At 41.6% G+C, this 22,282-nt stretch overlaps 1 protein-coding gene across 12 annotated transcripts in view; it reads left to right on the forward strand.

Moving 5' to 3' along the window:
* Positions 1–4,579: 4,579 nt before the first annotated feature.
* The window catches only part of fgfr1a (fibroblast growth factor receptor 1a), a 43,494-nt gene continuing 25,791 nt past the window's right edge, over positions 4,580–22,282 (forward strand). For 5 of the 12 annotated variants that reach the window (XM_036935832.2, XM_090190579.1, XM_090190576.1 and 2 more), the window contains exons 1-2: positions 4,863–5,488; positions 18,626–18,806. In XM_036935832.2, coding sequence (XP_036791727.1) covers positions 18,719–18,806 — 88 coding nt within the window. In that variant the 5' untranslated portion in view covers positions 4,863–5,488; positions 18,626–18,718. Of the gene's footprint in view, positions 5,489–18,625; positions 18,807–22,282 lie in introns of all 12 variants that reach the window. The other 7 variants (XM_021621443.3, XM_021621446.3, XM_021621445.3 and 4 more) reach the window with 2 other exon arrangements.

Below are 22,282 nucleotides of genomic sequence, written 5' to 3' on the forward strand. Positions count from 1 at the left end.
TATTAGCTTGCTATTGCCATCAAACATGGGTTTGACATATCTGATCTCTTGGAATGTCTCAGCCAGAGAAAAAAAAGAAAAGCACATTTAATATTCACCACAAAACCTTATGTCTGACAGGATTTTATTTACCGGTATGTGTCATTATCTGTTGCATAGATACATCTTTAGGGTGCTTATGTACATCCTTCAAACCAGTTTATTTTATTTGTCCCCCTCCTCTCTCTCTCCCTTCCTGCCCCTCCCTTCCCACTCTCTCCCTCTATCTCCCTCTCTCTCCTTCTCTCTCTCTCTCTCTGAGTATGCTCCTCATTAGTCTCTGTTGGTCTGGTTCACACCTCATTGCCACCTCCATTCATTGCTATATTTGGTGATAAGCTCTCTTTATTAGGTCAATGGGGGCCTTTCAGATCCGCCTGTGTGCTCTCAAAAAGAATAAGACTGGGGGTAATGGACAATTAGGTAGATTTATTCTTTCTTTCTGGCATTTTCTGTAACAAGCTTCAGTAACTGCTTCCTGTTCTAAGCAACTAACTTGTAGCCCAGCCTGAGATGAGGTATTTGTCTTTCAGTCGCAGAATCTGTAGCATAATCTGAGAGTGCTCTCTATCAAGCTCAAAGTGGAAGGGATGTACAAACCTATAAAATATGTTGGGTGTGGTAGTTCTTTCACCAAAAATATACTGAAATGATATGTCTAATTGCCAACACATTGACCAGCATAAAGGGAAGAAATAAAGTTCAGCTAGGGTTACATCTGGATTTTGTAGGTCATATGAAATGTTTCTTTGTCACATGCTTTGTAAACAACATGTGTGGACTAACAGTGAAATGCTTACTTACGGGCCCTTTTCAACAATGCAGAGAGAAAGAAAATAGAGAAATAATAGAAAAGTAAAACACGGAATAATAAAAGTAATAACAGATACACAATGAGTATGTCAGGTTCTCCCTTGGAGAGGTGGGAGTCAGGCACAGGAGAGAGCAAATTGCAAGAAAGGGTGTTTATTTACAAGTACAAAGAACAGGAACAGGACCACAACAGTAGCCACAAAACGACAGGAACGCAGTCCAGAAAAAACACCTGTTCAACAGAACAAACCAAAACGCAACCCAAACAAATGACAGCTACATGAACAATCCCGCACAAACCCAAGAGGGTAGGGTGAGATTAAATACCCCACTAATAACCTAAACTAGAACCAGGTGAGCAACAAGACAGACAAAACCAATTGAAAAAGAAAAGGGATCAGTGGCAGCTAGTAGACCGACGACGACGACCGCCGAGCGCTGCCCGATCAGGGAGAGGAGCCACCTTTGGTGGAAGTCATGACAGAGTAACAATAATGTGGCTATATACAAGGGGTACCAGTACCAAGTCAATGTGCTGGGGTACGAGGTCATTGAGGTAGATATTTACACATAACTAGGACTAAAGTGACAGATAGTAAACAGTAGCAGCAGCGTACGTGACGAGTCAAAATAGTTAGTGCAAAAAGTCAATGCAGATTGTCTTGGGGGTAGAAGCTGTTCAGGGTCCTGTTGGTTCCAGGTTTGGTGCATTCGTACAGCTTTCCATCCGGTAGCAGAGAGAACAGTCTATGATTTGGGTGGCTGGAGTCTTAACGTTTTGGCGACTTCCTCTGACACCGGTATAGAAGGCTGGTATAGAAGTCCTGGATGGCAGGGAACTCAGCCCCAGGGATGTACTGGGCTGTACACACTACCCTCTGTAGGGCCTTGCGGTCGGATGCCAAGCAGTTGTCATACCAAGCCGTGATGCAGCCAGTCAAGATGCTCTCAATGGTGCAGCTATATAACATTTTGATGATCTGAGGGCCCATGCCAAATCGTTTCATCCTCATGAGTATGAGGAGGCGTGGTCGTGCCCTCTTCAAAACTGTGTTGGTGTATTTGGACCATGATAGATACTTAATGATGTGGACACAACGGAACTTGAAGCTCTCGACCCGCTCCACTTCAGCCCTGTCGATGTGAATGGAGGCGTGCTCAGCCCTCCGTTTCCTGTAGTCTACGATCAGCTCCTTTGTCTTGCTGATGTTGAAGGAGAGGAAATATCACATTTACATAAGTATTCAGACCTTTTACTCTGTACTTTGTTGAAGCAACTTTGGCAGTGATTACAGCCTAGAGTCTTCTTGGGTATGACGCTAAAAGCCTGGCACACCTGTATTTGGGGAGTTTCTCCCATTCTTCTATGCAGACCCTCTCAACCTCTGTCAGGTTGGATGGGGAATGTTGCTGCACAGCTATTTTCAGGTCTCTCCAGAGATGTTTGATTAGGTTCAAGTCCGGGCTCTGGCTGGGCCACTGAAGGACATTCAGAAACTTGTCCCAAAGCCACTCCTGTGTTGTCTTGGCTGTGTGCTTAGGGCTGTTGTCCTGTTGTAAAGTAAACCTTCACCTCATTTGGAGGTCCTGAGCGCTCTGGAGCAGATTTTCATGAAGGATCTCTCTGTACTTTTCTCTGTTCAACTTTTCCTCGATCCTGACTAGTCTCCCAGACCCTGCCGTGGAAAAACATCCACACATCATGATGGGGATGTTTTTCCACCACCATGCTTCACCGTAGGGATGGTGCCAGGTTTCCTGCAGACGTGACACTTGGCCTTCAGGCCAAGGAGTTCAATATTTGTTTCATAAGACCAGATAATCTTATTTCTCATGATCTGAGAGTCCTTTAGGTGCCTTTTGGCAAACTCCAAGCAGGCTGTCATGTGCCTTTTACTGAGGAGTGGCTTCCGTTTGGCCACTCTACCATAAAGGCCTGATTTGTGATGTGCTGCAGAGAAGGTTCTCCCATCTCCTCAGAGGAACTCTGGAGCTCTGTCAGAGTGAACATGGTCATCTCCCTCTATTGCTCAGTTTGGCCGGGCAGCTAGCTCTAGGAAATGTTTTGGTGGGTCCAAACTTCTTCCATTGAAGAATAATGGAGTCCAGTGTGTTCTTGGGGACCTTCAATGCTGCAGAAATGTTTTGTTACCCTTCCCCAGATGTTTAGCCTCGACACAATCCTGTCTTGGTGCCCTATGGACAATTCCTTTGACCTCATGACTTGGTTTTTGCTCTGACATGCATTGTCACTGAACCTTACATAGATAGGTGTATGCCTTTCCAAATCATGTCCAATCAAATGAATTTACCACAGGTGGATTCCAATCAAGTTGAAGAAACATTTCAAGGATGATCAATGGAAACAGGATGCATCTGAGCTCAATTTCTAGTCTCATAGCAAAGGATCCGAATATGTATGTAAATAAGGTATTTCTGATTTTAATGTTTTATACATTTGAAAAAAATATATAAAAAACATTTTTCCCCCTTTGACATAGTGTGGTATTGTGTGTAGATTGATGAGGATGTTTCATTTATTTAATCAGTTTTAGAATAAGGCTGTAACGTACTGTAGTTCACCGTGGCCTGCTGCTGCTGCTGACTATTAGTCAGTGAGCTGGCTGTTGCTGCGTGAGTGAGTAAGTGATTGGTGGGGTTGGCTGGAGGGCTGTATGTGTGTTGAGAGCACTGGTTAAGAGAGCGCTGGAGCCGGCAGCTGAGTCACTTGCGCAATTCATGCTAACTTTTTACCAGTTGTACGTAGGCTATTTAGATTGTCATTATAGAGACATCTATTTCCAACCCTCTTCCCATAAAACATATGAACGTGCGCATCAAGAAATAACAGCGACAAAGAATTGGAAAACAACATTAGGTGCATTAGAGCACTTTAGATAAATTCGCTCAGAGCTGGTTTAAAGTTAACTGCATTCTAATGTCTGCTTATGGAAAACCGTATCAAGTTAAGGGTTTTACGAATGCTCAGTTTTTGGGTCTCTAGCCCCGCCGCGGCGAGTGGACATTTGAAATGGATGTTATGGAACTCCCTCCTGTGCTTCTGTTATGGGGGGTGCGAAGTCCACAATGAAACTGACATTAAATGTGGAGAATGATACATTTGCATCTGTTGGCCATTAAGTAGTCTATACATGTTATTTATGCCATTGAAGGCTATTGTAGCCTAACGTTACCATTTGATACAAAAAAATATGTTGACATTATGATATCGCTGGAGTCATTGCAAATCAATTTGTGCCACTTGTGTAGCCTACCTGGAGCTGGCAAACTGATTTAATAAATAGCCTATAATTTAAGTTGATTGTTGTTGTAGCCTTGTGTTATTATGCAATTATTCATGACCATGTTTAGTTCATTAATTGGAAGTTATGAATTGTGATCATGGTCACAGCTCCATCGCAAATGTATCATTCTCCATATTTATTGTCAGTATTATTGTGGACCCTGAAATTAGATGTAGGCCTATCGGGGGCTATAAACTACCTGCATCTAGCTCAGTAACTCATGGCAAAGTTGAATTACAATCATAAACCCAGATTTTATTCAGTAGCCTATGCTTATTGAAATGACAAGTCAATTTCACAAATAGATATTTTGGTGCGGCAGGTAGCCTAGTGGTTAGAGTGTTGGGTCAATAACCGGAAAGTTTCTGGATCGAATCCCCGAGCTGACAAGTTACAAAATCTTTCATTCTCCCCCTGAACAAGGCAGGTAGGCCGTCATTGTAAATAAGATTTTTTTCTTAACTGACTTGCCTAGTTAAATAAATGTTTTTAAAAAATGTAATTAACATCTGGCACATCGTAGTATCAATGGCGCTGTCCATGCTAAAATAGTTTTTTGGACACTATAGTCCTCTATGGGTACGCTACAGCGGTGTTGTGGATGGGATGGCAGGGGGAGCCAGGTTTCTTCAATCCGAGTGATGCGAAAAGGCATTTGCTATGCGATGCTAGGGGGGAAGGCTTCCACGAGTCCGGAATCTCGTTGTCTATGCAGTCATTTGACCCGGGGTGGTGAGGAGAAGCCTGAGTCGAGAGAAGTTAGATAGGCATGAGCGCACAATTATTTTTTATTTTTTATACATTTACCCTCTGGTCTATCGGACAGTAAAATCATAGTAAAGGAATATTTGAGCCGGTTTGCTTTTTCTCGTGAATAAATGGATTAATGATAAAAGACGAACGGATCTTCTATCGATTCTAAAATCTATTAGAACTGGAGTAGGGGAGAATTGTGACAAAAGTACAACTAGACTTAATCATATTTTATTGTAGCCGATGTAGGCCTATGCTAAATGTTTTCCTCTTTCTACGTAGCTACTGACATTTTGAGTTCTATGATCTGGGATTGGGGCACGCTTTTCTCAGGAGCGATTTTTCTCTTGATGCCTTGCGGATTTTATTTTATTTTAGGCAAGTAGGGTAAACGTGGGTAAAGGCAAATCTCTTCTAAAAGTTTCCTCTTAATACTGGAGCGTCTTTACGGGCTAAAGTTAACGACGTTGGATATTCAAGCTTTTGTAAAGTTTTAACATCAAATCTCGCACTCTGAGTACGACATTTTTCTACGCTGGCTGTTTCGTCGACCCTCAAGAAGGTAGGTTTTTTCCAAGGTGGGAATTGGAATCATTACTTATTAAGGCTACATGTTCGGCACAGAGCGTGCGGTTAGAATAACTTTTAGGGAGGTATCTAGCATGATTTAGATCTGTATCAGGTATCCACATTTTGACAGATACACACAGGTCTCAGCAAGGACATTTTGTTTGTGTTTTTTACAGTCTGTAGTAGCACTAGACCCCCCTCCTATATGGAGTCCTTAGAGGGCATGTGTTTCTAGTTTGGAAACAAACCCTGACACTAATGACGCGACTAGAGCTTTTCTTTCCCCCTTTTTCACAGATTTTAGAATTTTGTTTTCCCTCTTGTGAAGTCGGTTGACAATTTATTAACATTTGGTGGTATTTTTATATTTTAATTTGTTTTTCATGTGCTTCATTGGTTGGGAAGAGTGGGGGGCGATTGATTTGCCATCTGTGGGCGCTCAGTCACCACTGCTAACACTTAGAGAGATAACATTAAAGTTGTCAGTATTTGTTGGAATTTATTGTGACTTTCCTGCTTGATCTCTTCAATTAGCCCACACATAAACTTACATTAGGATTCAAATGACCCTAGGTCAGTGTGACATGCAAAATGTAAATACATTTGGCATAGGGTTGTGCATCGTTTGCATTTTAAATCAAGAAATGTTAGGGCATGGTGGCTATGCAATGTATTTTACTCTGTTTTCTTTCTAATGTTTGATTTGATCATTGTTTGTCATTCCCAAGCTTTACCAAATATATTCTATAGCCTTTTCCTCCCTCACCTATGTTACTGACAAATTACAAATACAAGTCGGTGCTTGTTTTGACATAAAACACTTTTGCGCAATAATTTGCTTGAGTGCATCTTCAAAATAGCCAATCATCTGAAATGAATGTCTGAAGAACAGTTTTAGTTTCCTTAGCATGGTTCATTTACACCAGCGAGATTGGAAGTCGGTGCCCTTACCTTTAAAAAATGAGAGGGTGTCATACTTTAAAGGTAGATGGGTCACCTTTTGCTTTAGAAGAAATCAGACGAAGGGGACCACCACGCCCCTGCTCTCTCTATATATAGCACATCACTTCTTTTCTCTGCAACATTTCCAGTGGAGTAATGAAGTCATCACCCATCCTAACATCTCCAATCTTTTCAAGAGGGAAGAATCCTGATTTACACCAGCCAAGTCACTACACCATCATAGTCCATCTCCCTCAGGTTCAGCATCTTTGGATAGTTTTTAGGGGAAAGATGCTTCAGTACTCCAGAGGTGTTCTGTTAAACAAAAACAAGAAAACTATAAACGGGTTTTTGAGAATGAGCTCAGTCAAAAATGACATGCAGTGGCAAGAATGCACATGTTGAATGTACACAAAAAAAGTGTTAAGTGCGAAACAAACATTTACATTTAGCATACGCTCTCAACCAGAGCCACTTACAAACATGCTCTCAAATACTTATTGATTGAATTAGGCTTTCTTGCTGTACAAGAACACTGCTTAGAGGTTTCAGTTACAGGTTTTGATTTCGGCCCCTCTGTTGTCAATCCCAGGTAGGGGTACATACTTACTGGGAGAATAGCATATACAATGCAAACAGGTGACTGTGCTGTTTGCCGATTAATCCTTACTTGTGACTCTTCTTGAAAACAACTGACTGAGATCTACCATCTCTTGCTATGTGAATTAAGGTAAAGGATAATGTCCATGACACTCCATCTGGGTATCATCCTTTTGGCCTATGTGTTGCAAGGAACATTTCTCCCTTCACTTTCTGTAGTACACACCTCAGTGAAACTCACTATATGAAATCAACGGTCCGTCCCTAAAGCCCGCTTTCTCAATTTTAGTGTTGCTGATGTTGCCTTTCTTTGGAAGCAGGGTACGAATGGATAGTGTCAATGCACCCTAAAATGTTACTCCAAGTTGGTTTGAAATGAGAGGGAGAGAATGGATGGTTGAGCTAAGAGGCATTCCCTTAAGGAGTTCACCAGGAAAACAGTTGTTCTGTTGAGCTGTAGGAAAGGGAGTTAAGAGTTTTCCTGCCCTCTAATTTACTGGGCTGCTGGGTTGGCACATCATTATTGTTGCTTGCTGTTGATGTGGAAAGTTGTGGCGTTAAATAATTTAGCTATATGTTCTCGAATGTAGATTATGTATAACTTACACTGAGTTTACAAAACATTAAGGACACTGACTAGGTGAATACAGGTGAAAGTTATGATCCCTTATTGACGTAACTTGTTAAATCCACTTCAATCAGTGTAGATGAAGGGGAGGGGACAGGTTAAATAAGGATTTTTAAGCCCGGAGACAATTGAGACATGGATTATATATGTGTGCTTCTCAGAGGGTGAATGGGCAAGACAAAATATTTAAATGCCTTTTGAATGGGGTATGGTAGTCTAATGTTTGGTTTACTCTGTGTATATGAAAAAATAGACTGAAGTTACACATCTTTTGAAATGGAGATCAGCTGCAATACAATAATGAGTGTGCATAACAACTAAAAATAGTTGTACACTTGGGAAAAATCGAAGGACCTAACAAATGTGACTGCTGCCGTCATGTGAAAGCATCATAACTGGGTGTATTTGACACATTTAAGTCCTCAAAATTGAACAGACAACAACATGGTTGTAGGCATGAAAACCAACAACAACGAGTCAGCCTATAGGGAGAAGGTAAGTGAACTGGCATTGTGGTGCCAGGACAACAACCTCTCCCTCAACATCAGCAAAACAAAGGAGTTGATTGTTGACTACAGGAAGAAGAGGAGGGAATACGCCCTGGTCCATATCAATGGGCCTGCAGTTGAGAAAGTCCACATCACCGAGGATTTGACATGGACCAACAACACCACCACTCTTGTCGGGAGGGCGCAAAAGTGCCTTTACTTCCTAAAGTGGCTGAAGAAATTTGGCATGCCAGCCAGGTCCTCTCCAAATACTACTACTGCACCATCGAGAGTGTCCTGACCAGTTGCATCACAGCCTGGTACGGGAATTGCTCTGTCCATGACCGCAAGGCCCTCCAGCGGGTGGTGAAGAAGGTTCAGTATGTCACTGTGGTCGTGTTCCCACCCATCCAAGACATCTACACAAAATGGTGCCTGAGGAAGCCCAATAGCATCATCAAGGACCCAGCCACAAGCTGTTCACTCCCTTACTATCGGGTTGATCTGAGCACCTGCACTGACTCCCTGCACCTTAGCACACACACGCACCTAGACATACAATGCCTTCAGAAAGTATTCACACCCCTTGACTTTTTCCACATTTTGTTGTTACAGCCTGCGTTTTAAATGGGTTAAATATAGATCTTGTGTCACTGGCCTACACACAATTGCCCATTATGTCAAAATGGAATTCTGATTTTACAAATTAATACAAAATGAGAAGCTGACATTTCTTGAGTCAATAAATATTCAACCCCTTTTGTTATGGCAAGCCTAAATAAGTTCAAGAGTAAAAATGAGCTTAAGTCCCAATAAGTTGCATGGACTCACTCTGTATGCAATAGTGTTTAACATGACTTTTTTAATCACTACCACCTCTTTGTACCCCAAGCATACATTTATCTGTAAGCCCCTCAGTCGAGAAAGTGAATTGCAAACACAAATTCAACCACGAAGACCAGGGAGGTTTTCTTGCAAAGCAGAGCATCTATTGGTAGATAGGTAAAACAAACATACAATGCAGACATTGAATATCCCTTTGAGCAAGGTGAATTATTAATTACAGTTTGGATGGTGTATCAATACACCCAGTCACTACAAAGATACAGGCGTCCTTCCTAACTCAGTTGCCGGAGAGGAAGGAAACCACTCAGGGATTTCACCATGAGGCCAATGGTGACTAAAATGGTTACAGAGTTTTATGGATGTAATATGAGAACTGAGGATGGATCTACAATATTGTAGTTACTCCACAATACTAACCTAATTGACAGAGTGAAAAGGGGAAGCCTGTAAGGAATACAACTATTCCAAAACATGCATCCTGTTTGCATTAAGGCACTAAAGTAAAACTGCAATATAAACTGGCAAATAAATTATCTTTGTCCTGAATACAAAGCATTATGTTTGGAAATCCAAATTCAGCAACACATCACTGAGTACCACATTCATATTGTCAAGCATGGTGGTGGCTGCATCATGTTATGGGTATGCTTTAGCCAGCAACATAACACCCTACATCCCACTGATGGCTTCTCTCTGAAGCTAAGCAGGGTTGGTCCCTGGATGGCAGACCAGATGCTGCTGGAAGTGGTGTTGGAAGGTCCTTAGGAGGCACTCTTTCCTCTGGTCTAAAAAATAAATAATTATCCCAATTCCCCAGGGCAGTGATTGGGGGCATTGCTCTATATAAGGTGCCTTCTTTCGGATGGGACGTTAAACTGGTGTCCGGACTATCTGTGGTAGCTAAAGATCGCATGGCACTTATTGTAAGAGTAGGGTTGTTAACCCCCGTGTCCTGGCTAAATTCCCAATCTGGCCCTCATACCATCATGGCTACCTAATCATCCCGAACTTCTATTTGGCTTATTCATCCCCCCTCCTCTCCCCTGTAACTATTCCCCAGGTCGTTGCTGTAAATGAGAATGTGTTCTCATTCAACTTACCTGGTAAAATAAGGGTATAAAAGTAATCGGCAAGGACTAGGGAGGGATTTGGGATAAAACAGAACAGAGCTAAGCACAGGCAAAATCCTAGAGGAAAACTTGGTTCTGTCTGCTTTCCAAAAGACACTGGTAGACAAATTCACCTTTCAGCATGACAATAACCTAAAACACATGGGCAAATCTACACTGGAGTTACATACCAAATAGTACATTGAATGTTCCTGAGTGGCCTAGTTAGTTTGGACTTAAATTGATTTGAAAATCTATGGAAAGACTTAAAAATGGCTGTCTAGCAGTGATCGACAACCAACTTGACAGAGCTTAAAGAATTTTCGAAAGAATAATGTGCAACTATTGTACAATCCAGGTGTGGAAAGCTCTTAGAAATGTACCCAGAAAGACTCACAGGTGATTCAGGGGTTTGACTCAGGGGTTTGAATACTTTTGTAAATGGGATATTTCTGTAATAAATTGTAAATAAATGCGTAAAGGTTTCTAGCATATTTTCACTTTGTCATTATGGGGTGTTGTGTGTAGATGGGTGAGAATATATTTAATCAATTTTGAATTCAGGCTGTAACAAGATAATATGGAATAAGTCAAGGAGTATGAATACTTTCTGAAGGCAGTCATACATGCCGCACACACACATTACAATGCATTACTGCAACCACTTGAAAGGAATTCCTCCCTCTGCAACTTTGTTGTCCACCTACAGTCCCATTTCCTGGTCGATCAAGGAAGTGGTTAATTTTTATTTATTTTACTAGGCAAGTCAGTTAAATAACAAATTCTTATTTTCAATGACGTCCTAGGAACAGTGGGTTAACTGCCTGTTCAGGGGCAAAACGACAGATTTGTACCTTGTCAGCTCGGGGGTTTGAACTTTCAACCTTCCGGTTACTAGTCCAACGCTCTAACCACTAGGCTACCCTGCCGCCCCGTTAATAGAAATTGGCGCATTATTTCACAGTGACCCCAGTTTTGGTAAAGCGTTTGAATCCGTCCTGAGGTTTTTCCTGTAAAAGACCCCCAAATTTAAGGACTTGCTTAAGGTCCCCAAAAAAGCATAGCATTTCATGTCTATCATTCTAGGTGGCAATTTCCCCTGTCACAACTACGTTCACTGTTATGGCATGATCTGAGGGAGCTCTCTTATCCATTCCATTCGGGTGACAGGATAAAGGTTTGAGGTTGAATAACCTGTAACTTTAAATATGTTGTATATCTCCTTAAGTGTTCCTCTAATTGAATGACACAGCAGTCTTTTTACGGGCTCCTGACAAATTGTGTTATTTTGTGGAGTTTTTTTCTGCTGATCTTACCTTTTTATGTACATAAAAAGTTCCCGCCATCGTTTCCTATGACTGTAAAGAGCTTCTGGACATCAACAGGGATCACTATCCTCGATTTGGATGAAGATCTCTATTTCAATGAGTCGGAAGCGAAGAACAAACTGCTCATCCAGGACCAGGCCCAAATCCCTGACACTCAAAAAAAAAAGGCGTTAGAGTCTGGCGTGCAGGATACCTGACGAGTCTACGTTGGCAAGTGGATAAACCACCTCTAGCCTCCGTTCCATTGACGAACGTGCAGTCATTGGAGAATAAACTAGACGAGCGCCGTTTGAGACTATCCTATCAACGTGATCTGAAGAACTGTAATATCCAGTGTTTTTCAGAGTCATGGCTGAACATGGAAAACATATACACAGCTGTTTTTCTATACATCGGCAGGACAGAACGGCCGATTCAGGTAAGGTTGCGGGGGGCTGTCTCTTGTTAACAGCTGGTGCTCGATCTCTAATATTAATGAAGTTTCGAGTTTCTGCTCCAATCAGGAGAATACCTCTTGATAAGCTGTAGATAATACTATTTACTTAGTGGTCTATTTACCACCATAAACTGATGCTGGCACTAAGACCGCCCTCAACAAGCTGTATGGTGCCATAAGCAAACAAGAAAATGCTCACCCAGAGGCAGCGCTCCTAGTGGCCGGTAATTTTAATGTAGGAAAACTGAAATCCATTTTACCTAATTTCTACCAGCATGTCACCTGTGCAACTAGAGGCGAAAAACTGTAGATCACTACTCCACGCATAGAGATGCATACGAATCTCTCCCTCGCCCTCTATTTGGTAAATCTGACCATAACTCTATCCCCCTGATTCCTGCTTAAAAACTCAAACCGGAAGTTTGTCTCTGTGCCCAAGAATGCCAAGGTAACATGTCTAAATGACCATCACCCCTTAGAGCGAACATCTGTAGCCATGAAATGCTTTCAAAGGCTGATCATGGCTCACATCAACACCATCATCCCAGACACCCTGGATCCATTCCAATTTGCATATCGCCCCAACAGATCTAGAGATGACGCAATCTCTATTGTACTTCACACTGCCCTTTCCCACATGGACAAAAGGAACACCTACTTGAGAATGCTGTTCATTGACTACAGCTCAGTCTTCAACACTGTAGTGCCCTCCAAGCTCATCACTAAACTAAGGACCCTGGGATTAAACACCTCCCTCTGCAACTGAATCCAAGACTTCTTTATGGCCCATCCCCAGGTGGTAAGGGTAGGCAACAACACATCCGCCATGCTAACCCTCAACACGGGGGCCTCTCAGATGGGCATGCTTAGTCCCCTCTTCTACTCCTTCTTCACCCACGACTACGTGGTCTTGCATGACTCCAATACCATCATTAAGCTTGCCCGACGACACAACGGTGGTCGGCCTGATCACCGATGACGATGAGACGGCCTACAGGAATTAGGTCAGAAACCTGGCAGGAGTGGTGCCAGGACGACAACCTCTCCCTCAATGTCAGCAAGACAAAAGAGCTGATTGTGGACTACAGAAAATGGAGGGCCGAGCACGCCCCCGTTCGCATCGACTGTGCTGTAGTGGAGTGGGTCGAAAGCTTCAAGTTCCTCTGTGTCTACATCACTAAGGACCTATCATGGTCCAAACACACCAACACAGTCATGAAGAGGGCACGACTATGCCTCTTCCCCCTCAGGAGGCTGAAAATATTTGTCATAGGCCCTCAGATCCTCAAAGTTCTACTGCTGCACCATTGCGAGCATTTTGACTGGCTGCATCACACTTTGGAATGGCAACTGGTTGACAACTAACTGCAAGGCACTCCCTGCCATCCAGGACCTCTATACCAGGCGGTGTCAGAGGAAGGCCCTAAAACTGTTCAGACTCCAGCTACCCAATTCATGGGCTGTTCTCTCTGCTACCGCATGGCAAGTGGTACTGGAGGGTTTAGTCTGGGGTCCAAAAGGCTCATGAACAGCTTCTACCCCAAAGCCATAAGACTGCTGAACAGTTAATCAAATGGTTACCCGGAATATTTGTATTGAACTCCTTTTTCTTTTGCACTCTTTAAAAAAAAAACTTGCTGTATGCACACTCTCCAGACTCTACCCACACTCTCACATATACTAAACCAACATACACACGCTCACACATACGCTCAAACATAAAACACACACATGCATATTGACACCACACACACTTTCACATACCAGTACCAGTCAGAAGTTTGGACACAGCTACTCATTCCAGGGTTTTTGTATATTTTTTTTACTATATGTGAAATAAGCCATATGGAATCATGTAGTAACCAAAAAAGTGTTAAACAAATCCAAATATATTTGAGATTCTTCAAAGTAGCCACCCTCTGCCTTAATGGCAGCTTTGCACGCTCTTGGCATTCTCTCAACCAGCTTCATGAGGTAGTCACCTGGAATGCATTTCAATTCACAGGAGTGCCTTGTTAAAAGTTAATTTGTGGAATTTCTTTCCTTCTTAATGCGTTTGAGCCAATCAGTTGTGTTGTGACAAGGTAGGGGTGGTATACAGAAGATAGCCCTATTTGGTAAAAGACCAAATCTATATTATGGCATGAACAGCTCAAATAAGCAAAAATAAATGTGACAGTCCATCATTACTTTTAAGACAATTTCAAGAACTTTGAGTGCACCTGCAAAAACCATCAATGGCTATGATGAAACTGGCTTTCATGAGGACCGCCACAGGAAAGGAAGACCCAGAGTTAATAAGTCCATTAGAGTTAACTGCACCCAAATAAATGCTTCACAGAGTTCAAGACACATCTCAACATCAACTGTTCAGAGGAGACTGCGTGAATCAGGCCTTCATGGCCAGATTGCTGCAAAGAAACCACTACTAAAGGACACCAATAAGAAAAAGAGACTTGCTTGGGCCAAGAAACATGAGCAATGGACACTAGACTGGTGGAAATCTGTCCTTTGGTTCTGATGAGTCCAAATTTTAGATTTTTGGTTCCAGCAGCCATGTGTTTGTGAGACGCAGATTAGATGAACGGCTGATCTCTGCATGTGTGGTTCCCACCGTGAAGCATGGAGGTGTGATGGTGTTGGGATGCTTTGCTGGGGACACTGTCTGATTTATTTAGAATTCTAGGAAAATGTAAGCAGCATGGTTACACAGCATTCTGCAGCGATACACCATCCCAGCTGGTTTAAGCTTAGTGGGACTCTCATTTATTTTTCAACATGACAATGACCTAATACACCTCCATGCTGTGTAAGTGATATTTGACCAAGAAGGAGAGTGATGGAGTGCTGCATCAGGTGACCTGGCCTCCACAATCACCCGACCTCAACCCAGATGAGTTGGACCGCAGAGCGAAGCCAACAAGTGCGATTATTCTACAATTTTTGAAAATAGTAAAAATAAAGTAAAATCAGTAGGTGTCCAAACTTTTGTCTGGTACTGTCCATGTCGACACACTTACACACTTTTCACATACGCTGCTCCTACTCTGTCTATCCTGATTGTGTAGTCACTTTTACCCCTACCTACCTTGTATATAGCATTGTTATTTTATTGTTACTATTTCCTTTTTTTTTAAATCCATTGTTGGACAATGGCTTGTAAGTAAGCATTTCACTGTGAAGTTGATACCTGTTGTATTCGGTGCATGTGACAAATACATTTGATTTGATCTTCTATTTTTATTATGTGGGAAAGGCCAAACGGGAACTGAAGACAAGGAGTTTTGAGCATAAGAGCTCCATTTGCAACCTCGCATTTCAATAGCCATAATCTTGAACTAAGTACCTTGCGTTATATGGGAATTGAAATGGTGAAGATGCCATGTAGGGGAGGAGATTGGGATAAATGACTTCTCCAAAGAGAGACATATTGGTTAGACCACTTGGGAAATCTTGCCCCAGCAGGTCTCAATGAGTTATGTTCCTTATTCTTGTTTTTTTGTGGAAGGCTATACATTTGTAGGCCAAATATACCCTCCTATAGGCTTTAACATCACAATATACTGTGTGCGTGTGTGTTTCCCCCACAACTATGCCCACCTGTTATGCCCACCTGTGTGTGGCCTGTATTGTTGTCATAACATTGCCTCCTATGCATGCTGAAGACGGACTCATACCCCAAAATTTGTGAGGCAATACAAATAGGTTTAGTTAAGTTTATTCACCGGAGTGCTCTCCTATTGTTGTTTTGGTTCTTCATGTCCATACGACTAATAAAACTTCAACTTGAACCCCCATGGAGAGAAGCTTGGTGAATCTGCACAGTAGACTGGCGCTGGGAGTGGAAAAATTAGTGGGGTTTGACTACAGAATCAAACGGAGAGCTAAGGAATTTCATGCATGGATTGGTGGATACAGTGAACAGTAATTACGGGGCCATGCTTGAGCTTATACCCTGTCTCTGCATGTTTGGGTGGGAAGGAAAATAAATGCACCATAACTTTTCATTGTCAATGTGAAGGCAGAGCATTCTGATTTCTTAATAACTTCACGTTTTATCTTCAGATTTCTGTGTCTCTCTACAAAAGTGTTGTTTTTGCAGAACTCACCAGTCTTGTGTAAACTTCATTGCTCATTGATCCATCCATCATCTCTGTCTCAACTAGTGTGGCTCAGTGTGGATTCAGTGTGATCGTAAATGCAGTGGAGGCTATGTGACACGATGAGCAGTGACCCCCCCCCCCCCCCACAGCTATTGTTTGGGAGAAAATGTTTTTTTTTACTTGGATAAATGTCTGCTTACTTTCAGTGTAATTGTATTGAAGCAGCCTTAGGGTCCCATTTCAAGGACCCATAAAAACAATATTAGTGTCAACTGTCAGAGGCTACATCTTTTGTAACATCCATGAGATGAGGAGGATATTTTTACACGAGTCAAGCTTTGCTGCAGACTCACAATGCATAATATGTCAATGACTGTTATTCTCCTTAGTTATAGGAAATGCTGAGAATACATTAATTTCATGTCTTGTTCCTATTTTGTGTGCTTTTCTCAAAGTTTCCAGGAAAGACGAGCAGACCACAACCAAGGCCTGAACACTTTGTCCATGTCAATTATCCCTTTTATGTGAATTTAAAAATAACTGTCAAAGGTGATGGGTTTTTCTGATTGACGTCATATTCAGAAAACATTCACTCACCATTAGTGTGTGTCTTGTGCGGTATGTTTTTAGCATAGGCCTACAGTAAAAACACAGGTTGCACTTGACAAACTTGGAAGTGGGCCGCTGCATCATATTTCACTCCCCGAAGACCCCATTTGTTCCTTCATCACGAAACGTTGTCTAAATGGTTGTGTAGTGGTCGCGCTCGGGGAACGTGGTTGGCTGTGTGGACTTCTGTCTGGCAGCTGAAGTGGATACTTGGAGCCTGACCAGGCACTGACTCACTGCTTACGGGCCTGTGATGACCAAGCTCCTTTATCCCCCGGGACCCTCTGATCCAACTCAGCTGCCGGAACACTGGGCCATTCTTGGAAAGTGAAATTGAATTTCTTTAGATGACAGTACAAGGAACATGTTTAAGTGGAGAACAGTTATGAAGACCATGAGAATTGACTGAACATTATTCCTCTGTCGAGTCATGGGGATGACCTGACCTCCACTGGATGTTTCCATTGGATTATTTTCTGTTTTGCTTGGATCTGTAGAATCTGGATCACACCAACCTGCTTTTACATAAGTGAACTATGTAGACTGTTACCACATGCACTGACACATCCTATATCTCCTCACGTTTATTGCTGATTCATTCTAGAGATTATTAATATTCCCATATGTCTTTTAATGCTTGATACTTTGGACAAACTGTAAGTTAATTGTGTATATTCTACTTCATGATTTGTTTTAATGCAACAATTTGGCTAGTTCTCAGAAGCCTCCACCCTACAACAAGGATTTGTTTCACACCACTTGACAGGCATGAGAACAAATGGGGGTTGGGGCCAAAACCAACTGTTAGGTGATAGATCTGTAAGTGTGGAAACTACATCTTGGCTGCCTCTCTACAGGGGTATCACATAACAACCCTGAGTTTGGGGTCCTTTAACAAATTCCTAAAGGGGGATTATGGGAATTAGGGGCAAGTGTTAATCTCCCTGGCCAGATGCTGCAGGGTGATGGGGCGAGCAGATGTGCATGTGAGGGTCACCCACAGCAGCGTGCCTATTTACGACACATCCTCAGCTTCATTATGCCATCGACAGCCATGGGGGAGCAAAACTCTCAATGCTCTTGGGATTACCCATCCCCCCCTGTCTGTGACATGAGCTCTGCTTGCCCAGTTATCTATGGCCTTTCATGAATCCCTATAGGAATTCACCTTTTGTTTCCTCTCTTCATTCTTAATTGTATCGTCCTTGTTGTATCTTCGCAAGAAGATGACTAACACTCATTGTAGCCTTTTTTAGAACACGCTTATTTAAAGTTACTGGTTGTGAAGAAAGGTTTTTTAGATGCTGTTGCATAGAAATGCTTTTTGTTACAATGTGTGTTAAAATAACCTTTTTCCTCTGTGTAATTAGAGACTAGCTGTATGAGTTTGACAGTGAAACATTTTAAACTCGCCTCCCAGGGTTTGTATGTAGTAATACTATTACGTACAGACCATGAAAATGTATCATGCCTCTTTTTTTTTTTGTTTCTTTTGTTCTTACTATAGAACTACGTAATACAATTTCACTTGTTTGTTTTGTAATACCTGAACAATCTGATGCATGATTTGTTTCTATTTTCTTATCACACTGGGATTATCTGCATTTGCAAAAAATGCAAACCACCTCATTTGAAATTCAAAATCATGCTGTCCAAAAATCGATGAAAATAAAAAAAAATCTAATCAAACTTTATTTGTCACATACAACGCCGTATACAACAGGTGTATTATACCTTACATGAAATGCTTACTTACAAGACCTTATTAACCAACAATGCTGTTTAAAAAATCTGCTGTACTTGTTCATGCTCAATTGTGCAGTGTTAGTTTTTACATGAATAATGAGTGAGTTTGGCATGAAATGCAATAGATCCCTTATGAGAAATCCGTCTGAGTGTTTCAGCACAGCTCAGCATCTACTCTTCCTCCGCACGCTAACTCTCAAAGCTCTCGTTTTATGCAAGGCACTCAACAAAGGCTCATAACTTTGCATTTGTGTTTGACATGCCTCAGTTGTGAGCACAGTTTCACCTTGTGGTGTTTTTGTTCCTCCAGGTTGGCACAGTGACTGGCTCAGTGCTGATTCCCCAGCGGTCCCGATGGCATTACATTCACAGAGCAATCAACAGCTGTAGCGGCCCTCACAGGATGTTGGCGGTGCGGAGTACACTGGTGGTTCTGGCCTTGCTTGCCCACATTTTACCATCCCAGGCCCGGCCTGCCATCCCTGATGAAGGTAAGGCTCCCACCTGGCCTCTTTTAAAATATACACATATATGGCGCCAGTCCATCACCTAAATGTATGTAGCTGTATGAATGGAATGTCTTCTTGTGTGTCACATTTCTCTTCATCATGTTTTCTAGTCAAAATGAACCACAATATATTTGACTGGCTCTTATCCCAGACCCTTTTCAAATGGGTCATATGCTGGCCTTTTTTATTATTAATTTACATCCGTAGATGGATCTAGAGATGAGATGTAGTTATTTATTTAACAAGCACTCCATTTGACCAGTAATTCTTTAATTCCCCTGATCTCTGTAGCTGTGCAATAATCTGGAGACTTTTCCAGTGTTTGAAGTTTTTCTCTTTGTAGTCTGTGTAGCCCCCTCCCATTTCCCTGTATTTGATGTAATGTAGTGAGCCTAACTGGATCTAACTTGACAGGGCTGCATTTGTAACCCTGGAGACATTTTGCTGTATGCTCTCAGTATCTACTCTTTTATATTATTGTAAAGCTCAGATAGCTAACTTCTAAGTTGCTTTTTCGTAGGCTACCTATTTGTTGCACAAGCACAGCTGAAAAAAAATGGAATAGAGTCACTGAAATAGAATCCTGAAAAATGTTTATTTGGGCTGAATTCCAGTACTGTAATGGCTGCCTGGACTTGTGGGTGGATAGTTTTGGGTGTTTACACTCTGGAATCGGAAGTAGAGTGCTGCAAATGGAATATAATAAAGCCCAGCATTATAATTAGAGTAATTATGAAAGAGGGTCTTTTTTTGGGCAGTAAGCCTTAAAATAAAACTGGGCAGAGCTGTGTTTATCCCAACACTGAGACAGGGAGGGAGTAAATAGCTCCCATCTGTAGCCTCAGGCCCAGGCAGCTACACTACATAGCTAGCAATTCCTGCTCCTATCCTCTCCTCCTTTGTAATGAAAATAGTTTTTTCTGTCACAGAGGGATGAGTTAACTGCCAGAGAAACTATAAATGAGCTACAACTTTTTAAAAACCTTTATTTAAGGTTGAAACCCTAGGAGCCCTTTTTAAACCAAAAGAGAGATGGTTTTTATGGTTTTATTTTATTTTTAATTACAACTAGAATGAGAGAGACTGGATATGTGACCGCCCAGCTCTTAGGTAGCAACATTTGAAATGGTGTTTTTTACATTGGATAAAAGTAGAGACTAAGAGCTAGAAAATTGTATATCATACACTACAGTTGAGGAACAATGTGAAAGTAATTATGCTTTGAAAGTTGATCAACTTTTGAGAAAATGGCCCTTGAATGTTTTGGTACACGTAGAGCTCTTCTTTGTCTATACCCATTCAGCATAGTTCACACCCTCTTAAGTCTTAGCCCCACCCATCTATTTTAAGGATTCACAAGCATCAACAGCCTGGTGGCCCAAAATAGTATAACTGGTGTATTTTAACACCAATAAACCCATCCTTTAAAACATGAATTTAGTATATGTCAATAAAGCAAACCAGGCAACTAAAAGCAACTTTCTAAACAATATATATATATATATACACACACACACACACACACACACACACACACACACACACACACACAGTGGGGCAAAAAAGTATTTGGTCAGCCACCAATTGTGCAAGTTCTCCCACTTAAAAAGATGAGGCCTGTCATTTTCATCATAGGTACACTTCAACTATGACAGACAAAATGAGAAAAAAATCCAGAAAATCACATTGTAGGATTTTTTATGAATTTATTTGCAAATTATGGTGGAAAATAAGTATATACAAAAATATAAGTATATAAAAAAAAAAACTTTTTTTTTTCTAGCTTGTTAGCTAACGTTAAGTTAGCTGGCTAGCCAGTTCAAATAATTGCCACATCATATAGTTGACAACGTCATAACTTTTAGCTAATTTGTATTAATTATCACAGAAAAATAAACTCATACCAAGATAATTATTTAAAAGTTTATAGCAAGCTAATTACAGAAAATAGCCTACGGTTGTGAGTCTCGAAACAAAAGCAGGGCATTCTACTGGATCATTTTAGAACTTGGACACTTTCGTTGGCCTAACGTTATATCCTAATTTGATTCTGGTGAAGGTCATGTTGTTCTTCACGTTACCGTCTCTGGTAAACACACACTATATCAAATAAATCAAAGTTTCACATGCACATGAAATGGTACCTTGCATAGTGGAGTCTTTTTTGTTTTGACATGTAGCTAGCTAGCTAGCCAGCTAGCTAAACAATTAACTGTAATCCCAACTCATAATGTTAATACCCTGCATGAATCTGCAGGAAGCTAATAAACTATTAGCTAGCTAACTAGCTAGTTAGCTAACATTAGGCTATATAACTAGCAATGCAAATGGCTCTGAGATACGAATAATGTTACTACACAGATCATACACTTAATGTTAGCTAACGAGCCAGCCAGTTAAGTGGAGGAACAATGCGCGTTAACTTAAATGTTTAAACCTGAAACTGTAGCTAGATAGATGCTCTTACATGGATGCATGCTTCTCCTTCTCTGTCACGGATGCCATGATTGCCTGTATTTAATTAACTAGGCAAGTCAGTTAATAACAAATTCTTATTTACAATGATGGCCTACCTCGGCCAAACCCTCCCCTAACCTGGACGACGCTGGGCCAATTATGCGCCGCCCTATGGGTCTCCCGATCACGGCCAGTTATGATACAGCCTGGGATCGAACCAGGGTCTATTATAATGCCTCTAGCACTTAGATGCAGTGCCTTAGACTGCTGCGCCACTCGAGAGCCATTACAATATAATCCAGAGATGGGTGTTTCATACAACAGTGTTCTCTTTTCGACTCCACCCGCATATCAGATGCCAGAATTTTCCTCACCTCCTTAGCTATCCTACTCTGCTTCCACCGGGAAATTCTACTGATTTCAAAACTGTCCTCCAGAAAGTGTAGAGGAACACTTTTGCAGTTATTTGTGATATCTTTCAAAAAAGTTATGTTAGAAAGGATTACCTACACATACTGAGCAGCCCTTCAGTTACAGACTGAAGCGTTCTACATGGTAGACCAATCGCAGCTCCTCTCTCGGCATGTCCAGCCCATCCATTATCTCAGCCAATCATTGCTAGCTGGAAGGTTCCAGTCTTTTCCTGTGGCTAAACCAACTAGGCTCGTCATTTAACAATTGTATTCATATTTACAGATGGCATACAAGTTGGTTGTTAAGTTCACATGTTCCAGAAGGCATTTCTGCCAAAAAACACATTTTGATTAAAAAAAAGTTATGTTTATGTTCAAATGCCTCTCGTGTGAAGTAGTGACACGTTATATACACCTAGTTTCCTGAAACAAGTCACATATTGCCAGTGGGGTGGGGAGCATGATGCATTGTCTTTCTCCAAACAGTTTTCATACCCAAATGGTCAGGTACTATCTTGGGCCCCCTCTGCATTTCCTCCAGTCCCTTCCCTGTGCTCTCCCGCTGGGGGACTGATCGCTTCAGCTGTC

Source organism: Oncorhynchus mykiss, chromosome 11, assembly GCF_057628025.1.
Source record: "Oncorhynchus mykiss isolate SJ-2025 chromosome 11, ASM5762802v1, whole genome shotgun sequence".
Taxonomy (NCBI): domain Eukaryota; kingdom Metazoa; phylum Chordata; class Actinopteri; order Salmoniformes; family Salmonidae; genus Oncorhynchus; species Oncorhynchus mykiss.